Raw genomic sequence first — 22,020 nt, forward strand, 5'->3', positions numbered from 1 at the left:
CACTCATGTGAGTGTGTGAGTGTATGTGTGTTTGTGTGTGTGTGTGTGTATACATATATATATATACACACACATATATATAATACAAAATATACTATATAAATATATAATATACAAAATCTGGTTCCAAACACAATGGGAAGAAAGAGCTATGACTACTGACGGTGGTATAAGTGAGCTAAAAGCTTACCCACAACAGTAGAAGTCATTAGCGAGTCCCTGACACTGACAGATCAAGAAATGTCTGAGTCGGGAATAAAGACACAGACCTACTAGAAAATGGACTTGAGGACACAGGGAGAGGGAAGGCTAAGCTGGGACAAAGTGAGAGAGTGGCATGGACATATATACACTACAAATGTAAAATAGCTAGCTAGTGGGAAGCAGCCGCATAGCACAGGGAGATCAGCTCTGGTGCTTTGTGACCACCTAGAGGGGTGGGATGCGGGGGTGGGAGGGAGATGCAAGATGGAGGGGATATGGGGATATATATACACATACAGCTGATTCACTTTGTTATAAAGCAGAAACTAACACACCACTGTAAAGCAATTATACTCCAATAAAGATGTTAAAGCAATAAATAAATAAGCAAGTAAATAAATAAATGAGAGATGTCTGAGCATACTACTAACACACAGCGGGTGGCCACCAGAAGATTCAAAAACAACAGCTGTTGAAAGTGGTTGCCTTTGTTCATACCTGGGAGGCAGCCCCCAGAAAAGCCTGGGGCACTGAGTCCTTTTTCTATCAAGGTTTGTTGAATGAATGGATGAGTGGATGAAAGTGGAGGGCGAGAAGGGCAGAGTCAGAATCTGCCTTTGTTAGTCCTTCAGAACTCTCTGACTTTTTTCCCCCTAATTTACCTTTCTGTGTGTGGAGGAGTGGGGATGCTTGCACTGCTCTGGTTTTTCTGGTTTGGTTTCCATCCCACTGGTAAGAATCTGGTTCCCAGGTTCTGCAAGGGTGGCCTTCTGTGAATTGTGAGGATTCCCTGCAGGAGACCTGCTGCTGACGAAGCTGCATGGCCAGCTGGCCTGGGCTAAGCCCCCAAAAGCACCTGCCCCGGGAGCGGGGAGGGAGACTCGGGAAGGAGGCCTGACGCGTGAGCACCAGGGGGCCAGGGGCAACTTTCTGGGTCAATGAACTACAGTTTAAGTCTAAGGAGTGAAAACTGACTTCTGTTCCACACTTACTACGAACTTGTTGTAACAAGAAAAGGAACGGGAAGAAATTAAAGAAAAAGCACTATCACGAGGGAGAGTCTATGACCTTGTCTATGACCAGAGACGGAGTCTATGACCTCGTCGGTTTGCTGTGTTTTGTTAAAACATACAGGCTCTGTTTTCAGATTCCGCTTCTGCAGTGCGGCCTTGGGCAAGTCACTCACCTCCTCTCGCTGTCATTTGTCCAGTGGGGACCCTGACATCCATTTCACGGTGTTACTAGATGATTAAATTAGATAATGCCTATTAACATTTGGCATGTGATTGACAGGCTCAAAAGTTCTCCTCAGGACTTCCCTGGTGGCGCCGTGGTTAAGAATCCGCCTGCCAATGCAGGGCACACGGGTTCGAGCCCTGGTCCGGGAAGATCCCACGTGCCGCGGAGCAACTAAGCCCATGGACCACAACTACTAAGCCTGCGCTCTAGAGCCCGCGAGCCACAACTACTGAGCCCACGTGCCTAGAGCCCATGCTCCGCAACAAGAGAAACCACCGCAATGAGAAGCCCGCGCACCGCAACGAAGAGTAGCCCCCGCTCACCACAACTAGAGAAAGCCTGTGTGCAGCAGCAGAGACCCAACGCAGCCAAAAAATAAATAAAATTATTAAAAAAAAAAAAATTCTCCTCTCCCTCCTCCTTGGATGAATACTGGAAAAATACACAGCTCTCCACCACAAAACGGGTTTCCCAAAAGGAGGGGGTGGTTCTTTCACGCGAAGGCTTATTAAGCTCAGATTCAGATAACTTCAAAGCGTGTGAAAAGCATTTGTTAAATCCAAAACATATTCTGATGTAAAATCAAAAAAAAAAAAAAATCACAGTATATAAAGCTGTCAATAATTGGCTGAATTTTTTAAAAAGCTGTATTAAAAAAAAATTATACCTGATGTAAAGAGGGGGCTAATTTAATCACCACTTATGGTATCTTCCACGTGGTGTGTTTCCACTGAAGCTGGAACCTCAGTTTCCCTTCTGTAAAAAGAGGTGACAACACAGGTCACCGAGGTTGAGTGCCTGGTACAGTGCCCGGTACAGTGCCCGACACAGGCTGGCTCTCAACTCACGCTCGCTGCTGTGATAGGTCACGCAACATCACCTTTTCCTCTTGCTCAAAATTAGATACCACGCGAGTCATTTTCTCTCCAGCCTGGGTAGGATTTCCCCAGGATAACAAGGAGATCAGAGTTGTGTTTTGCCCTCACTACAAATGCTCAAGCCAGGCGGCAGTCGGTGGGGGTGATAAAACTGTCTCTCGGGCTCTTACCGTGACTTTTGTCCAAAATGATCAGAGAGTACATTAAATCATTAGCAGAAACTTTGCTGCCTGCTGATTTTACAATGCAGGCAATGAAATTCATTGCGGAAGCAAAATAAGGCCAATAATATAATTACAGCGCTCTGCCTAGGCAGTCAGAGCTAATGCTATTATTTGACATTGCAAGGCTGTGTTTTGTTCCCCAGAGCTTCAGTGGAGACAAGGTTTGCCCTAATTGGTTCCAAAGCACAAGCTCCCCACCACCATCTTTCCTCAGGACCAGTAATGTTAATTTCCACATGACTGTAAATAGTATTTGCAAACAATACAAACATGGTAATAAGAGGCCAGGTGGGTAATTAATGTGGTTACAAAGTAGCTTATTTGCATTTTTATTTAAAAACGACCTTCTTTAAAAAGCAGCTCAGATATTCTCTTTGCAAAAGGAGCCTTGGTTAAAGAGTACAGTGGTAATTACTCTCTTTAGGGGTTCTTTTATATGTCCTTCAGGGAATTAGAATGAAAAGATAAGCAGAATTACAAAGGAAATCATGTAAAATATGAAATGTACTATAAACACTTAGTAGCGTATTTACCATAAGCTGGGCCTACCTTTTTCATTAATGGAATATTTTAACCAACTTACAATACATTCAAATTAATTGTCGATACGGTTAAAAGGTACAATCATCTAGTTAAACTTTTTTGTGTGTGTAAAGGTGTAAGAATTATAAGATTTTCCTGTGCCCTCACGGTGAATTCCACAGGGTCACCTCCTGCCAGAAAGTGCCCTCAATCAGATAAAGGGTTAAGTGCGGCGACCCTCAGGGATAAGGTGATCTGTGTTCTTCCCTGACAAAAGGAAACCAGGTTAGCGCAATCATTTCATCTATCTCTTCTTAGCTTATGTCTTGCATTCCTGGGCTCAAAACATAGGAATTCGGTCTTTCCCATTCTTTTCCCAACTGTGATATGTGCAAATTTTTAGAAGGTTTCCAGGGTCAGGACCATTCAGCAACTGAGAAACGTGAATTCATTGTGAAGCCATTTAATCACCACCAGTGGGAGGTGAGTCAGGAGCTGTCACAGAGATGAAAAGGCACATCACCACCCCTCATGGAGTTCATGGTCTTTTTGACAAAACTGTCACATGGAGGTGCCTGTCAGGTTGGATGAAGGAGCAGGTTCCAGTAGGCCTGCAGGCACTGGGAGAAGTTCCACACGGGGTGCAGTTTTCAAGGTGAAGGAAGAGGACCTGAGCAGCGGAAGGGTGGGGCTCTGCAGGTAGAACTGCCAGCAAGTCCCAAGGTCCTGGGACACGGAATAGCTTGGTGGGCCTGGGGAACCTCATGGGGGCAGCCCAACGGATCAGAACCAGCAGAAGGCAGACAAGAAGCTGCAAGTGCAAACGTCAGCCAGGTAACAACTCCGTTCACTTATTCCTTCAACGAACATTTATTGAGGACTTGCTCTGTGCAAAATTATGTTCTACATCAGAACTCACACTCTATTGGGATAAGGCAGTCAGGAAGCAATAAGTATAACACATGAGGAAATTAAAGAAAATGTTAGTATACACTCTAAGTGCTAAAAATAAAAGAGAGGAAGAGGACTTTAGAAGGATCAGGGGTGAAGGTGGTTAAACCAGGCAGGATTAAGTAACAGTCAAAGAAACAGGGGATGATAGCTACTGCTCGGTCCCAGCTAATCACTGTCAAGTCTTCCAACATTTTTAAGACAAGTGAGAAATTTGGATTCTTGAGTGAAATTTTTTTTTTTTAACTTAAAAAGCCAACAAGTAACCTACTGAGCAGCTACAGTAAACCCTGTCTGCAGAGGAACAATGTATAAAAGCTCCTAACTTGAAAGGGACATTATATTGTTTTTTAAAAAAATACATCTTAAAAAGATCTGTCTTTACTCTCATTTACCCAGCCCTCCAAAATTTATCCCCCCAAATTTTATTTCTGGCTAAGACTGCCTGTCCTCATTTAAGCATCTCTATTCATGCAGATTCCACACGATGCTGACACTTTGTCACTCCCACCCCTGCCATCCTCTAAACATTCAAAGCATATCTTTCATTGGTTGCATAATGGTGCTGCCGCTACATAAGACGAGATCTAAATAAGACCAGCTACTTGGTATTGTTTTGAAAATATTCACCCGGTAAAATTTATTTATACTTTGGATAGAATTCAGAGGCTGTAATAATGTTTTAAATATGATTTCAAAATACTTGAGAAAAGCAGAAAAGCAGTGAAGTGGAAGGATAATAAGTTTATGACATTCACGTAAATATATCCAGAAAACTGGGTCATTTACACCAGAACTGCAATCTTTTCTATTAAAATATGCAAACGGCAGTATGAAAAGTGGTTTGCGGTTCTAAAGAAATACAGCACTACAAACGTCAGCGTGAGGGAACTCAATAACACTTAATGAAACTTTGGATTGCAAATTAATTACTGATTGACTAAGACATCTAGAGGGAAAACAGCCTCGATGACAGAAGGCTGGGAATGGGCCATAAATCTGGATGCGTCTTGCCAGGACTCTGAGCTGCCTTCTCCTACTCAGCCCATTAATGCTAGGTTAATGGGGTGACTGGTCCCTGCAAAGACCACCGGTTTGATTCTCCGAAATAAGACTGGTCAGGATTTTCCTGACTCTTTCAGATATACCTTTCTTTCTTTTCTTCTTCTTCTTTTTTTTTTTTTTTAACTTGTGTATTTGTGGGTTTAACTGCTTACGGGAACCTAAAATAAAAAGTTAAAGAAACTGGTGAAGGGATATTTTACTGAAAGACAAAGGGTGCCTATGTTAAGAAACTGTCCTTGGTAGAGCATATTGTTTGGTCACTGTTATTGTTCCCTCCTTGCCTTTGCCATGCTTTCCTATAGGTGGGGTACACTTTCCTGCCCCACTCATGTTGGTCTTGGCCCTGAGACCTGATATGACTATCGGAATGTGAAGGTCACTTCTGCTCAAGGTCTGAACAGAAGTCCCTGGAGCTTCTGCCTCTGGTGACTTCTCCTGCAGCCTGGGTACTGGAATGACAACTCATGAGAAACAGTCTGGGGAAGCCCAGCTGATACAGCAGAACCACGGCCAACTTCCAGCCCTCATGGGGCATGAACAAAGAATACACATTGGCATGAACCCCTTGAGTTTTTGCTGCAGTAACAAGCAACCTCTGGGGCTGCTTGTTACTGCAGCAAAAACTGACTAATATGCAGTCCTTGCCCATTAGCTAAGAACTTTTCTACCACAGTGTTCAAGTCTTACCTGTTTTCTGCATACATAAGACATTTCATAACATTCAACTATAACAGCTCTAGGCTCATAATAAAGAAATTCTCACCTATAGGATAAAAGCCTTTTTTTAATAGTTACTGTCACAAAATGGACAGGGAAGAGAATGCATCAACCATCATTCGTAATAAGAGCTTCCAAGTAATGAATGGTCAGCAGTCAGCAAACAACAGCAACAAGAAACCAGTAACATCACCAAGTGCTTATTACTATGTGCCAGGCACTGTTCTAAGTTGTCACAAACACATATTTCCCCACAAAACCCCAGGATGTGGGGCCTATTTTTATCTTCCTTCTATGAACAAAGAAAGTGAAACAGAGAGGTTAGCTAACTTGCCCCCAAACTATGTGGACAGCCCTTATCTTTTTTATTCTCCATATAATTCTGAGTTATTCCTTATCAAATTCTACTATTCTCTGTGTCATCCTTTCAATATAAGCGAAGCAGGTTAATTAAAAATATTCCAAACATCAACATTCCATCATTCCTGAGGTAAGTTACTCCTATGATCATATATCCTGTAAATTCTGAGAACGGCTCTAATAATGATTCCAATTCATCTTCCCACCAAGCTGTGCCTTCCAGCCCCCCTTGGACAGCTCTAACATGCGTTCTCAAATCCCACCTCAGGGAAGAATCCCTTCCAAGGATCAAGAACCTGCCTTGCTGTAAATCCTTACCTGAAACCTTCCCCATGTGGGAAATCTGTGTTAATTCCACCAAACTGTAGCTATAAAACAGCAATCATGTACAGGGGTAAAAAGAGAGAGAGGGAGAGACTGAAACTAATAAAGTGGAATTAACATATTCATGTGGATGTCATATATAATATGTACAAAACAGGTATCCAAGGTTTTTAAAATGAAACCTGCTAAAATGTTGGGACCGTATGATACGTGTTTGGACCATTTTGTTGAAAGCTCAAACAGATATACTAGAAACTCACAATTATGCTATTTTCAACTGGCGGGAGTATGTTTTTCTACCTTCCCTACCTACCTGTGAGCAAGGATCACCCAAGCTAGTTGGTTCAACCCCATAGCAACAGTCCCAGGGCCAAGGTGGGCTGTCCCAGCCTGCACTCTGCTCAGCTGGCTGTGGCCCACGAGAGAGGAGGGGGCACCCGATCCTCATTCTCACAAGGGGGCAACGTGGCAGGTGGCCCTGGAATGGGATGGGGGATGACCCGGTGGGCCAGCAGCACCATCTTGCCTGATCCAACCCTCATCACAGAGGGTGGGCAGGGAGTATAGAAAATATAGTTTATTCCACAGTTTTGTCTTAAAAAGGGAGTGGAAAATGAAAAAAGTAACCCTGAAGCTGATATTCACCTTTAGTGTTCGGACATTTAAGACCAGAGGTGCCAGACGCAAGGAAAGAACCCTAAGAAAGTCACACAGTTATCAGGATACAGATGGCCTGGGTTCCACATAAACACCGGTTGGGAGGGACAACATGAAAGGAACGTGAGTCTGCTGACATGCAAGGCCCCCTGTCCTGAACCCCCATTCATCAGCAGTCACTCCAAACCCCATGAAGTAGGTGGTGTCATCTCAGAGATTCACTGCCTGACCCAGGTAGGACATCCACTGAGAAACTGGGCTGGGATTCAAACCAAGTGGTTTTGACCCAGATCCAAAATGCTTTCCCCTGTAGGATCAGTGCGACTACAGACAGCCGTTACAAAGATGCAGGACCTGATGCAAATCACTCTAAATGGGACCCGACTCCTTCTCCTAACATGTCTTCTAGGATAGGATGGACTGGAATGGATGTGACACTGAGGGTCAGAGCACCTACTAGGCAGAGCCTCTGGGTCCCCAGGACTCCCCAGGCGTACTAGATAGGACCAATTTGGTTGCATGTGACAGAAACCCAGCTGAAACTAGCTCACACACAAAGGAAGGTTCATCGGCTCCATAACTGCACAAGCCCAGGGGTGACGTCGGCCCAAGGAACTCTTTTGCTCTCTCTCATTTCAGCTTGCCTTCACCATTCTTATCTGTCTCCTTGTAGCTGGAAATATAGCTCGTAGCAGCCCATATAAACATCGTTGTAGCTCCCAGCACCTAAGACAAGAGAGCATCTTCTTCACTGACTACTGACTGGTCTGGCTCCGGTATGAAAGACCATAACTGGCCCAGACTAGCTCATGCAAAATACTACCATGGTCTTCACTTCCACAGTCCCCAGGATGGAGCTGTTAAGAATGAGCGTGGGAAAAGATGCTTGACAAGACAACAGCTATCACACTGGGGAAGCCAGGGGTGGGAAGGGAGCTGCAGCAGAAAAGTAACAGGGGTTTCGTTGTTATTATTATGTTAGCCGCTGGCTGTTCGCGAACTCCGAGATCCTTTCTCTTTCTCAACAAATAGACTTAAGGGTTGTCGTTCCAATTTCATACGCCCTGCATACAGCTGGGCTTATGACTCTCTTCACTCGGCTCTGAAGATGGACAAAGGAGCAGCAAGCACTATTGCAGAGACACGCAGACTTTCACATCCCTCGTGAACCTGCATCAATAAAGAGGAGGATGGAGGCAAGGCACCCTCTGTGCTGTGGCATCCATGACCACCGATGACCAGTGGTGAAGGGCAAACCCGCTGGGCCTGGGACACCACAGGTAGGAGGTCCGGGGAGGCCACGCCTGCAGAGGTGAGCTGATGCCTCCAAGATCTTACCGATTAACTTGTCACAACTTGCCTCTGGAACCCGCCTAGTCCTGGTCCTAGGAACTCAAGCTTCTTCCTGTTGCTAGTGCCAACTGAAACATATACACACACACACATATGCACACAACTTAAGAGCTGTGAGTTGAGTTTTATTCAGGGTCTTACTGAGGACTAGAGCCAGGATTTACCCTCTGAGATGGCTCTGAGGGACTGCTCCGAAGAGGCAGGGGAGAGGCTAGTGGGTGCATCTATATTGATTTTGGCTAAAGAGTACGTGCAGTCAAACATCCATCTCGGTAGAAGCCTACTGCCAGTCACGAGGAACAGGTATCCAGTTAATGATTTTAGTGCCTTTCTATATCCGGGAAGATGCAAGAATCCAAGTTCACGCAGTGGAGGCTAACACAACATTGTAAATCAACCATACTCCAATAAAAATCAATGAGGAAAAAAAAAAAGAATCCAAGTTCATGAAATTTTTTTCTGAAATATATCTAACTCTCTAAGGGGCCTGTTTTGCCAAAACACAGAGTGCCTCATCCTGAACTCCTTTCAGGGTGTACTTCAGTGGCTAACGACTTAATCCTTGTAGAACCCAATGGTGGGCGACATTCCTTGTTCCACACCAGCATGACTCAGCCCCAAACCTGCCCCTCGCAATTCCATCCTGCAGATGAGCTGCTCCCTCCCAGCCACTGCTTGGATCAAATGCATGCCTGCACTGGAATGCCAGGAACTCTGGTGCTGACTTCTCCTCTGCCTGCCCCTCCAAATCCTTCCTGCCCACTCACCCTCCTTCTCTGCCCTGCCCCCTCCTCTCCATCCCTCTTCAATAGTTTTATAGCAGGATCTAATCTAATCTTTATGGTTAGCCAAGCACGGAATCAAAACAGAATCAAAACAGAAGATGTGCCGTACTTCATCAGATGTAGGTTCCATTTTCTCCGGTGGCCCCAAGGAAAATCATTTATATGATTTCAAAAAGAATGTCCTTTCCCCCCCACCCCACCCCACCCAGCCTGGTCAAGACCCATGAGGGATCTTAACATCCATAGATCTTTCGATACCCTTACGTGAGCCAATGAATTTTCCACCTGGACCATATCATAAGGGCCCATAATTTAGTGCCACTCTATAAAGTATGACTTACTGTTTTATTTTTTTTCTAATTTTAGCCCCTCAAAACTTCCAAATAATACTCTTACTGTTCTGGGATTTTTCAAATACGACCCTTTTACACCAATCTGTAGCCTTAAAACTTTATTTTTCCCAACTGAGGCAAGCGAACTATTCTTCTATGTTCAGATAAAAGCACTTCTCACTACTTTCATCATTTTAGCTGTATTGATTTAATATTCATGGACAACCACTGAATTCCATAGAAAATAGCTAGTTGGAAAACCATAGAAAGTACCTTTTAATCAGCTGAATAAGAAACTGAACACTTCCAAGTTCTCATAACCCTCGTGAGGAATTACAATGAATGAAGAGATGTTATATTAATTAAATTCTTGGAATGCATCCATAATGCTTAATGGAAATGGAAGCCTTAGGAGGTCTTAAATGCCTGCGACACACCCACCACATCATTTAAATCCCTGAAACCCACCCACATCTTCCAAGGAATCTGTTTAAACCCTATCATTTGCATCATACAAAAATACTTAGATTTATGATAATTTTTATTTTTTTAATCAATTTATTTATTTATTTATTTATGCCTGCATTGGGTCTTTGTTGCTGCGCTCGGGCTTTCTCTAGTTGCAGCGAGCGGGGTCCACTCTTTGTTGAGGTGTGTGGGCTTCTCATTGCGGTGGCTTCTCTTGTTGCAGAGCACAGGCTCCAGGCGCGTGGGCCTCAGTAGTTGTGGCTTACGGGCTCTACGGCACAGGCTCAGGAATTGTGGCGCATGGGTCTAGTTGCTCCGCTTGCTGCCATTTCTTAAGCAACTGGCAGGACCTTGACAAAGAAAGGCTTAGGAAACACTTTTGCTTGGTCCTCCAACTGCCCTATGAGAAGAGGGACCTGGGATGCTGCAAGGTTAACGCCACCATGCCTGTCAATGGTGGAGCCCAGGTTTGTCCTACGTTTATTCTGGTGGTTCTTTTTCTCTTTATTATTCTTTTGTTTAAATAAAAATTCAGTGCAACAACAGAACTATACAAAGAATAACCACCTCACACACATAATTTGGTCTATATCCTTTCAGATCTTTTGGGGTCACTTTTTGGCAATTTGCTTCTTTTTTTAAGTTTATTTACTTATTTATTTTTGGCTTTGGGTCTTCGTTGCTGCGCATGGGCTTTCTCTAGTTGCAGTGAGCAGGGGCTACTCTTTGTTGTGGTGCGCGGGCTTCTCGTTGCGGTGGCTTCTCTTGTTGCAGAGCATGGGTTCTAGGCGCACAGGCTTCAGTAGTTATGGCTCTCGGGCTCTAGAGCACAGGCTCAGTAGTTGTGGCACACGGGCTTGGTTGCTCCGCAGCACATGGGATCTTCCCAGACCAGGGCTCGAACCTGTGTCCCCTGGGGTCTCTCCAGGAGCACCTGGGGACAGATTTCCAGCTACTGCTTCCACAATGATCTCCATGTTCTCTGTGTCCTCTTCAGTTGCTGTGGTTTCTACCAGCAGGCAGCCTGGGTCAGCAGGCAGAGGTGGAGGGTTCCCAGAAGGACAGGGGCTCTGGACAGGCTCTAGGAGTCCACGGTTAGAGAGAGGTCGGGGGATCAGCAATAGCTCAGGGCACAGTCCATCCATCTCCCCAGTGCTGTTGGCTGGCTGTGAGTCCAACACAGGGTCTGTCATCACCACCAACTTGTGTGCTATGTCCTCTTACATGCTTAGGGAGGAGCCAAGGAGGACGTGGTGTCATCTAGATTGAGCCGCTGGAAGGCGGAGTGAGGTGGGACATAGGTGGGCACAAGAGAAGAAATGAACTTATCTTCGGGGCACGGGTACGCGTGGCCTTGGACGGATACAGTCCCCTCGCTTCTCGGGGCCTCAGCTTCTCTATCTGTAAAGTGGAGACGATGACAGAGTACACATCGTTGGGCGGGAGCGGGAATCACAAGTGCCAGCAAATGGGAAAGCCGTTTTTAACCTGCAAGGCTCCCAGCCCTGCGCGGGCGGGAGCCTCATCTCTATCAAGACTTAGATTTAAAAAATGGACTAAGGAAGAAAATGAAACTTCATCTATCTTCCTTCCATGTGTTGTTTTATATGTCTTCTGATTTGGTTCTGTATAATTTATCTCAGTTACTTAGAATTTCTTTCAACCTTCAAGAAGAAAGCTAATTCTGACGGGAGAATTCAAGTGTGTTCATTCATTCATCCATTCATTCACTCCCTCATTCAACAAACAGGAGAAAGCAACTGAGAAGAAATCATTCATTGAGTACCCATAAGCACCACGTCCTAGAAGCTTTGTCTATTTTTGCTACAATTACACAATGATCATGTGGACCAAAAAAAAGCTTACTGAATGTCATCCATGGGCCTCACACTACACCAAATACAAGATATTCAAATATCAACACAACAAATCACGCGATAATCATCATTATTAGTCTCTTCAATTTACACATGTGGAAACTCAGGCTCAAAGAAATTAGGTTTCTTTCCATCATCACGTGGGACTCTAATGGTCACCGGTTTTATATTCAAAGCTACCTTTTGTTTGTTTAAGATTTCCAAAGTCATAACAGATCTTAAAGTGGAAAACAAGCATTGCAAATACATTTCCATCCTGGGTGGGGCGGGGGCAGGTGTACATACTCCTGCATTATAAAACATAGAACATGCTACACTGATACATAACCTGTACAGCTGGTGACATAACCCTCCTGGTTTTTTTTTCAGAAAAAGGTAAACTGAGGAAGAGTGTGTCTGTATCTAGACAATACGTTTAATAAGGATGTGGGAAAGCACAAGGGGCCATAGGAGAGGTTGATCACACCCCTGGGTTTTTAGCCTGGAGAAAAGGCAGACAGGTGCTTCTCTGTGGCCTCCTGGCATGTTAAAAGTTATGACACAATAGAAGTTTAAAAAAAAGTTATGACAAACTGTCCTCCACCTTAACAACAAGAAACGGATACAAATCTTGGGACACAAATATCAAGAAAGACTACTTTAAGTAGCCACAGAAACAAATACCTAGTTAACCCTCCTGTTTAAAAAAGCTTTGCAATACAACAAATATTAACTACTTCTAAAATCACCAAATTCAACTTATGAGGCTCTTTCTTAAAAAAAAAAAAAAAAAAGAAACAAACAGAACAACCTGGGGCTTCCCTGGTGGCGCAGTGGTTGAGAGTCCGCCTGCCGATGCAGGGGACGCGGGTTCGTGCCCCAGTCCGGGAAGATCCCACATGCCGTGGAGCGGCTGGGCCCGTGAGCCATGGCCGCTGAGCCTGCGCGTCCGGAGCCTGTGCTCTGCAACGGGAGAGGCCACAACAGTGAGAGGTCCGCGTACCGCAAAAAAAAAAAACCTGAAAAATCTGGGAGTTAGATCCAGTGTAAATCTTCCAGAACACCTGGCTCATATGGATCATACCAACTACCTGTTTAAGGGGAAGGCATTCCTCTTGCCCTTCAAACTGGGTAAGGAAGTAACTGCCTTCTAAAGAGATGTGAACCACTGTGACGCTACTTAAAGCGAGGTAAAGGAAGGACAAGAGATTTAGGTTCTGAAACTTGGAAAAAAGACCCTGTGTCATTCTCTTCTCTTTGGCAGATTAAGGTACCAATTTCTATTATGCCATTTCTCACCTTCTAATGAAACTAGTTCTGTAACCCTCCAAAGACCAGGAGTTCCCTGAGTGCAGGCTTCTCTTCTTTGCATCTGCTCAGCACCTCGTGCAAAGCTTGGGATAACTCAGCCACATTCTAAGGGTGGGATGGACCGACAAATCCATGGACCTCCAAGCCAAGAGCACCTTTTGCTACTAGGTTGCCTTGAAGCTTTACTCTAAGCAACAGCCCTAATTAAGAAGTAACTCAGCAAACTATTATATATAGAGTGGTGAACAACAAGGTCCTACTGGATAGCACAGGGAACTATATTCAAAATCCTGTAATAAACCATAATGGAAAAGAATATGAAAAAGAATATACATGTAATATCTGAATCACTTTGCTGTACACCAAAAACTAACACAACATTGTAAATCAACTATACTTCAATTGAAAAAAAAGAAGTAACTCAAAGAATAAAAACTAATGTAAAGGGTGTTTCTTGGGAGGTGACAGAATAGTTCGGTATCCTGATTGTGATGGTACTTATGCAAACCTCTATATTTAACAGAACTATACACACACACACACACACACACAAGTACATGTAAAAACTGGTTAAATATAAATAAATTCTTTAGTTTATAATTATGTACCAATGTCAATTTCCTAGATTTGATCATTCTAATATGGTTATATAAGATGTTATTATTGGGGGAAGCTGGGTGACAGTCAGGTACCCAGGAACTCTCCGTATTAGTCTTTGCAACGTCTATGAGAATCCAAAATTATTTTTAAATTAAAAAAAAAATTTTAAGTAGAAAATGCCAACAAGTCAAAGGACATAAATTTTCAGGTTAAACTGTGAGTTCTAACCATTAGGGATTTGTGAGAAAGACACCAAATTTTTTTTTTCTCTCTCTCTCTGTTGCTTACCCTTTACATCAGTACCATTCAATAAAACTAATGAAAGTCACACATGTAATTTAAATTTTCTAGTAGTCAAGTCAAAAAAAAAGGGTAAAAAGAAACAAGTGAGATGAACTTTAATATTTTAACCCAGTGTCTAAAATATCATCTCAGCATGGAATCAATATAAAAAACACTAATAAAATATTTTACCTTTTTATACTATGTCTTCAAAATCTGAAAGGTATTTTATTTCACACTTACACATCATTTCAACCTGGACCAGGTGCATTTCAAGCCCTCAATTGCCATATGTGGCCCCTGGCTACCATACTGGACATCTCCACTCTAGATACCACCTATAAGTGGCTGTGAAAAGTCACTTGGAGCTGCTTTCCTACTTACACTTTTTATTTCCTTTGGATGAATGGTTATCTCCAGCATTTCATGCCTACTTGATGGTGGCAGTGCACACCACTTGAGGGTAATAGATCTAAAGGAGTGCCGTCTACTGATGAGTTTCTAGACATACACTTATTTTAAAATAACACACACCCCCACAGCCAAAATCACAGTTCAACTTGAAAACGTTTTCTGGATGTGAAATTTTTTCTGCACTGTGACATATTCCTGGGGACAGTGGCGGGTCCTTTCTATCCAGGTCATCCTAGAATGAAGACAGAGTCTCATTAGCTGTAAGGAGTTTGGGGGTGGTGGGCAGGAGGGTCTCTGATGCCTTCCCTGTTCCCTTATGATTCAAAGTTGCATTAAACACAGAATATCAGTTAAATAACTACAAAAACCCTTGAAGTAACCAGAAGGAAGTCCTGAGGGCTGCTCTCTGTGAGTCTAATTGTCCACCTCCTGTCACTCCCGTGGCAGGTGTGCACCCCCTGCACCTAGAGGTTACCTGTGGCTCTGGCCCAGGGAGCGTGAGCAGCTGCGACAGCATCACCCTGAGCATGAGTCTGAAGGGCAGTGCACGGTCCGCACGCCTTTCTCTTCCTGTCACAACACCCAGAGACGCGAGTCGACTCCGGTTGGCTAAGCGAGGTGCAATCTAGCACAGCCTTCCCAGCAACTCACGATGGAAATGTCATTGGAACGAGAAATAAACCTCAGTTGTTTTAAGCCCCTGAGATTTTGAGGTCGTTTGTTATTACGGTCTAGCTTGGCCTGTCCTAACACATCATTCAATTGTCGATTCCCTACGCGTGACATCAACTATTCCATCCAGGGTCTCTCCCTGAGTACTTGGGCCTTATCGTATCTGCTATATAACCCAGGCTGGGTTTTACAGTGGTTTCATTACCAACCATAAAAACTGTAACAGTGGAACTGTATAAACAAACCAAACAGTGTTTTTACTGTAAAACATGAATGTAATATAAATATTTGTCTTTGCCTTCTCTCAGCATCTGTAATGAGAGCAGAAAATTCATGCCATATGTTTATAGTATGAAGGGGGAAGAAGAAAAAAAGATCTCAGTGATTCATCCATGCGGGTGCTGGCTAAGCTGGTTAGTATTTTTAATTCATCCATTTTCTTTCACAGATAAATTCTCCACAAATCCTAAAACCCTTATGATCGTTAGTTGCCAAATTCATGACTGTTCCTACAGGAGGGTCCTTGCTAAGGAGAACATGAATGTGGGGCTATGAGGTCAGCTTCTCTGACAAGATGAGAAACTGTGGAGTGAATGAGGACTGTGGCCTCTCCCCAGCCCGGCTCCACAAATTTGCATATGAAATAACCTCTCTGAACACTTGAAAAGACTCGCCCTACCTCTAGCTGGAAGTGCACCTGGACACGTGGGGTCCTGAGAGCTCCTGCTTTTTTTGCATCCTCACAGGGAGAAGCACCGAGCACGTTAAGTGGCTCCTGCCTGCAGGAGGACCTTCCGATTGGGTGGGAGCGGGGTTACGGCCCCTGCCGAGGTGTGTGCCAAGCACACACGATCCAGCTTCGCACGCAGGGAGCAACGGGGAACGTTTTTATTTCAGAGCCGTAATGGAGTCCTTGATGTGAAGGTGCTGAAGCCTGCCCGGAGTGTCTGGGCAGCCTTCTAGGATGCCAGCCGAGGGGCACAGAGAATGGTTTAATTTGCTCCAAATTGGCTCACGGACCAGAGGTTTCTGGAAACTGTCACTGTCCCACAGAATCCAATACCACAGCAAGGAAGCTCTGTTTGAACACAGAGCAAACATACCCGGACGAGGCTCTGTCTGGCACAGAGGAGGCCGGCCCCTCGTGGGCACGAGAGCTGTTGGCGGGAATAGGGGAAGCAGGAAGGCCTTGATGGGCTAGAGCCCAGGACAGGCAAGGCACAGAGAGGTAACCTCCAGAAGCTCTCGGCGCGGTGAGCAGCGCCAGTGGGTGGAACCTAGTGCGGGCCACAAGCCGGGCACTGCCACCTCACTTAATCTTGACAAGCGTCCTATGCAGGGAAGCAGTTAGCTTGAAGAGGCACGTGGAGGAGAGCCTGGACTGAGAATACTCACTGCCAGCAGGTGGAGAGCCAGGATTCCTACCTAGGTCGGGCTGATTCCAAAATCTGGGCTGGCGGCCATGAACTCGGCAGCTGGAGTCAAAGAAGAGCCCTCATATTTCTAGCCAGCTGGTCTAACACCTTCCAACAGTGATGAGAAACACAGGTACTGGGTCTGCTCCTACCCAAGTATTACTGAGCCTGGACCGTCAACCAGGTCCTGCCCTCCTCCTCCGAGTTGAGTGTTGATATTATTATTAATTTACATGTCTGTCAACACACCTATACTCCCTGAGGGCAAGCACAACATCTTAGGTACCTATACAGGCTCACCGTCTAGTGGGATGCTTGGCATGTAATAAAGTTCCAACAGATGTCTGTTGCTTAAATAATGGGACCTTCAGCCAACAATCAATGTGTGATGTGATCAGCGCTGTGATGCATGCATGTTTAAAAACCAAAGCGTGGACTTTAAGCTCCCTGAAGTCAGGAACGTTTGCTTTCTTTGTCACTGCCACGTCACTCAGAGAAAGGGGCTGCTAACAATTTGCTGAGGGAAGGGAGGGGAGGGAGGGAAGGTGGGCAGGAGAGGGGGAAAAGCAGTCCAGGAAAACTCTAGGGGAAAGACACCAGTGGGCAGAGACTCACTGCATACAGAGGCATCAGGTGGACGAGCTTGGCTGAGGTCACCCCAAGCAGAGGAAGTCTTCTGTGACAAGACAGAAGGAGACGGGAGGGTTCGGGAACAGCTATGAGGCCGGTATAATTGGGAAAAGGAAGAGAATGGTCGGAGATGAACCTGGACAGGTAGGCAGGGGCCAGACCACACAGGGACCCCAAATTTTTTTTTTAATCCTGTACAGCACACACTAGGTACCTGGGTACCGTTCTACATATCCAGGCACCATCCTAAGCGCTTTATGTGCAAGACTTCAGCTAATTTTCACAACCTTGTGACTCCAGTACTATTAGCATTCCCATGTTACAGATGAAGAAACTGAGGCAACAGGAAGTGAAGGGCACCTGGTTTGTAAAGGGAAGAAATAGGATTCAAACTCGAGCAGACCAGAGCCCAAGGCTGTTGCTTACACCCATATAACATATCTTACAGATCAATCCTTTTAGCCCAATTAAGTTAGCATGCTTTAGCACCCCTTCCCAAGAAGGTGCCTGGCACTGAATAAGGATACACTGAGGCTAAAGGAATCCTTTCCAGTAGCCGTCACGTTGATCAGGTAGGCTATTTACTCTTGTTAAATAAAGTCTTTATATACCCCAGTCTGTCCGCTTATAAATTTAAAATATATTCTATCGCTTTTTAAAAATCTATATTTAATTATACAGCATCAGTGAAATTTCACTTGGGGAACGATAATCTAACATAAGTGAATGCTTCCAATAGAAAAAGCTGTAATTTAAAATAAATTACTGTGTTAGGGAAAAAAATTTACTCTCTTCGTAGAAAAACAATTACTATCTGGTATTAGGTACCCCACATGATTAGAAAATCACATCAATAGCAAAGAACCAAATAAACACCCCAAATTCCTCCTCTCCCCATGTAGCTTTCACTGGTGATCCCAGACACCAAGTGTGTGTAGCAGGCTCTGGTCCGCGTTTCATTAAGCCTTAAAATCAATTAAGCCACGGATTGGAACAATCATTCCTCCTTTGCAAAGTATTGATATTTTTTTCTTGGCCGCTTTAGGGCTTTTCCAGCACTCACGGGGAGATTTATGTTAGACAATTTCTTTCTGATTAAAACAAATCATAGCTCAACATTTCTAATTTCCTCCTTTCTAAGCAAGAAATGATGAGAGAACTCTGAAAACAGTGATCAAACCCATCGTGCAGAGGCTGGCACTAAAAACCTCCATAAAAACACTCCAGAGACTAGTTCTCTCCCCCTTCTCCCCCTCCCCCTCCCGTTTGTGTGTCTTTCTCTGTATGTCTGTTCCACCCCACCCCCACTCTGGCTCTGTTTTTCTCTGTCTCTCTCTCTCTCTCTCCAGCTCATCTCTCTTTCAGTAAGCGTCTGTCTTTGACAGGTTTCAGGGCAATTACTTATTAACCGAAAGGCAAAGGGATGTTAGAAGCAAAGCCCACCCCAGCTGGTTTTCTGACCTAAGTAATAGGAAAAAGAAGGTTTCTATATCTACCTCCAAAGGCATCACCCGAGGCCTTTAATTTTTAGGGAAGTTACTGATTTAGGACTTCCGTGGTGGCCCAGTGGTTAAGAATCCACCTGCCAACGCGGGGACACAAGTTCGAGCCCTGGCCCGGGAAGATCCCGCATGCCGCAGAGCAACTAAGCCCGTGCGCCGCAACTACTGAGCCTGCGCTCTAGGGCCCACGAGCCACAACTACTGAGCCCATGTGCCTAGGGCCGTGCTCCTCAACAAAAGAAGCGACCGCAATGAGAAGCCCACACACAGCAACAAAGCGTAGTCCCCGCTCACCGCAACTAGAGAAAGCCCGCATGCAACAACTTAGACCCAACGCAGCCAAAAATAAATAAATAAAAATTAAAATAAATTTTAAATCAATTATTTTTTAAAAAAACAAGAAGTTACTGATTTCTGGTCAACCTTCTCTCTCTCGATCACATACACTCTCCAAGTAGAGACCAGAAGGCTCCTGGATGTACCCACAAGCCCTTCCACGGACTCCTTGGGCTGTGCCTTTCCAGCTGATCCACTTTTCCATCCTTCAAAATCAAGTTGATTTGTGAGCCAGCTGCCACTTCTCCAGAACAGCGAGGGGAGCTGGCCAACTGAGAAGGCCCAAACCGGGGCTAGTGATTTTCAAAGGACTGGGACGCGAGGCGCTTCACACCACGTCCCATGAACGAGTCCGTCTTCAACAAGCCAGCAGGTAGCTGAAGAATTGCGGGGAATTCAGCGGCACCAACACGAAAATCGACTGACACAGCTGAGCACTCCAGATAAATATTCTGCTTATGTGTACCTTCTGCTTTTCCAGAAGCAGACCAACCCAAGCATCCCTTCCCACAGTGATAGGGTACTGCCTCCCGGGTTCTAGCCCCAAGGCTCAACGGTCAACCTTCAGTCATTCACCCAACAAACACTTACTCAGTCCCTCCTAACGGCCACGCAATGTGCAACACACCGGGGAAATACCGAGAGGAACACAGCAGGCAAGGCTTCCGTCCTCCTACAGCAGGTCATCTCTTCTGCTTATTTGCTGTGTGGGCTTAGACAAGTTCCTCAACTTCTCTGTGCCTCATTTCATCTGAAAATAGGATTCATACTATTACCTACCTCACGGGGTTGTCATAAAAATGAACTGGATTAAGGCATTTAAAGTGTTCCACACCGTGGCTGGCACACAATACTACTACCATTACTATTATGATAGCATCACCATCCTCATCATCAAGATCAAAATAAGAAGGAGAATTAAACCTGCCGCCCAATTGAGCATGAAGTGTTGGGTGCTTCTATTCCTGTCTCACAGGCAATTCTATGTCCTTTTTAAAAACATACACACATTTTTTTTCCACAGTAGGCAAATGGGCAGTATGACACTTTGTCTCAAAAGAAGGCATCACTTGGGCTCCCCTGGTGGCGCAGTGGTTGAGAGTCCACCTGCCGATGCAGGGGACACGGGTTCGTGCCCCGGTCCGGGAAGATCCCACATGCCGCGGAGCGGCTGGGCCCGTGAGCCGTGGCCGCTGAGCCTGCGCATCCGGAGCCTGTGCTCCGCAACGGGAGAGGCCACCACAGTGAGAGGCCCGCGTACCGCAAAAAAAAAAAGGCATCACTGCCTAAGTAACACTGGATGGGTGAGTTACCCTCTCTGGGCCTCAGTTTTCCCACCTGTCAAGTGGGAGAGTTAAACTGGATGATCTCAGAAAGTCCTTTTCCATCCCCAAATGCTACCGCTTTACAAACACAGTCTACCCAAATGTGATCCTGTAATTCAAAACTTTCTCTGAAAAACAAACGACTTCACTAATTCGTGTCTGAATTTTCCATTATAACACTCTTGCATAAACTGGCTCATATCTTTGCAGGATCCCCTAAAAGTAATGGCTAAAAGAGTTATGTCAAACCCAGTGGCTCATATATGACTAAAAAGAACTTTATTTTTTTCACAGATGCCTTATAGTAACGTAGAATTATTCCTGCTTTTCTATGATGTCTCTGAAAAACTGTCTGTGTCGGCAGGTCTGCAAGGAGGCCAGCAAGCCCGCGATAGCACTTTGATCACTAACGTCACTGCCACGTGCCCCACCATCTCCTCCAATATTGCAGATTTACCCAGGGCTGAAAATAAACATTTAACCAGCTCTCCCTCGTCCACGTTCACAGACCAGACAAGCCGTGAACCATCCCAAACAGAAGGCAATTCTGAATGACCACTGTTTAGCTCTGAACGGCGTTCTACGAATTCTGGGTAGATTTCACACTGGGGAGGGCCTGGCTCAGCCTAACATCAAGAATGCATTTCTTTTCCTCAAAGTACACAGCACTATCCATAAGAGGGGGGATCTGGAAGCTTCCGGGCGGTGGGAGAAATCACACGAAAGGAAGGGTCTCTGGAACAGAAACTCCACAAAAGATCTGGAGTCACGGTTAGTTTTGCAACTCTCGAAGGAATGGAGACAACCTTGGGCTGGAGTCTGGCCGGCCTTCTGTGGGAATGAAAACAGCAAGTTCTTAAAAGGAAAAATTAGGAGACGACCCAGAACTACAGGGACGAAGGCCGGTGTGAGGCTCAATCTGCCCCATCAGAAGCCAGACTTGACCTCTTCGTCATCAAGCCAAGCCAGGCCCAGACACCCATGGGTGGTCTGCTCAGGTTACTGGGGTAACCGCACCTGAGAGGGCTGCTCAGACGTCCCAATTTCCCTCCTTGCTGATGCCTGCTCTCCTGGTATAATTATTATGACTCTGTGACTCTCCGCATTTCCTGGTCTGAAGAATAAACGGTCACCCTACTCCTGAGAGAGGGCTGCGGGTAAGTAAACATGTTTTGCTCTATTTTCACAGAGTTTCTGAGATGGAGGAACGTGTCCCCCACAATCTGTGAAAGGCTCTCAGAGCAGGAAAAGTTGGAAGGGATGATTATCCTTCTCCTTTGGGATTCAGTTCATGGACTTACATGTCAGAAAACAAGCAAGTGCATTCAGCATCCTTCTCAGCCTTTCCAGCTCCGAGCTGCCACTTTAACCACCGCTTACCCGGAGCACAGCTCACGCGTCTCCCGGCCTCCACACTCCCTCTCTGATTCAGCCTGAGCATCTGGCTTTCTGCATCGCTATGTGTGGACTGCATCACCCCCATGGGGATCCTTCAGTGGCTGCCAGGACCGAGGGAGGAAAGCCCATTCTCCTAAAAGGACAGAATCCGAGGTCTTCAATGGTCTGGTTTCAAAAGGCAGGTTCCGGCCTCCAGAGAC

At 45.2% G+C, this 22,020-nt stretch overlaps 2 protein-coding genes across 5 annotated transcripts in view; both read right to left on the reverse strand.

Annotated features, from left to right (window-relative positions):
• Positions 1–22,020, reverse strand: part of WWOX (WW domain containing oxidoreductase) — a 983,400-nt gene that overhangs the window by 889,518 nt on the left and 71,862 nt on the right. Inside the window, exon 6 of one of the 4 annotated variants that reach the window (XM_029235299.1) lies at positions 19,402–19,848. The exons of the other annotated variants lie outside the window; for them this stretch is intronic. Within the exon in view, the coding sequence (XP_029091132.1) occupies positions 19,840–19,848 (9 nt within the window). The 3' untranslated portion in view covers positions 19,402–19,839. Of the gene's footprint in view, positions 1–19,401; positions 19,849–22,020 lie in introns of those variants that run through there. 4 annotated transcript variants of the gene reach the window in all.
• LOC114902752 (zinc finger protein 142-like) lies at positions 10,845–11,566 on the reverse strand. Its single transcript, XM_029235312.1, has one exon. It carries the CDS (start codon positions 11,270–11,272, stop codon positions 10,886–10,888), a length of 387 nt encoding a protein of 128 aa, XP_029091145.1. The 5' UTR covers positions 11,273–11,566; the 3' UTR covers positions 10,845–10,885.

Source organism: Monodon monoceros, unplaced genomic scaffold (genome assembly GCF_005190385.1).
Source record: "Monodon monoceros isolate NGI ecotype Baffin Bay Population unplaced genomic scaffold, NGI_Narwhal_1 Super_Scaffold_10, whole genome shotgun sequence".
Classification (NCBI taxonomy): domain Eukaryota; kingdom Metazoa; phylum Chordata; class Mammalia; order Artiodactyla; family Monodontidae; genus Monodon; species Monodon monoceros.

Bases quoted from the DNA above. Each gene is read 5' to 3' on its own strand.
- LOC114902752 (XM_029235312.1), bottom strand. From the start codon at position 11,272: ATGACAGACCCTGTGTTGGACTCACAGCCAGCCAACAGCACTGGGGAG.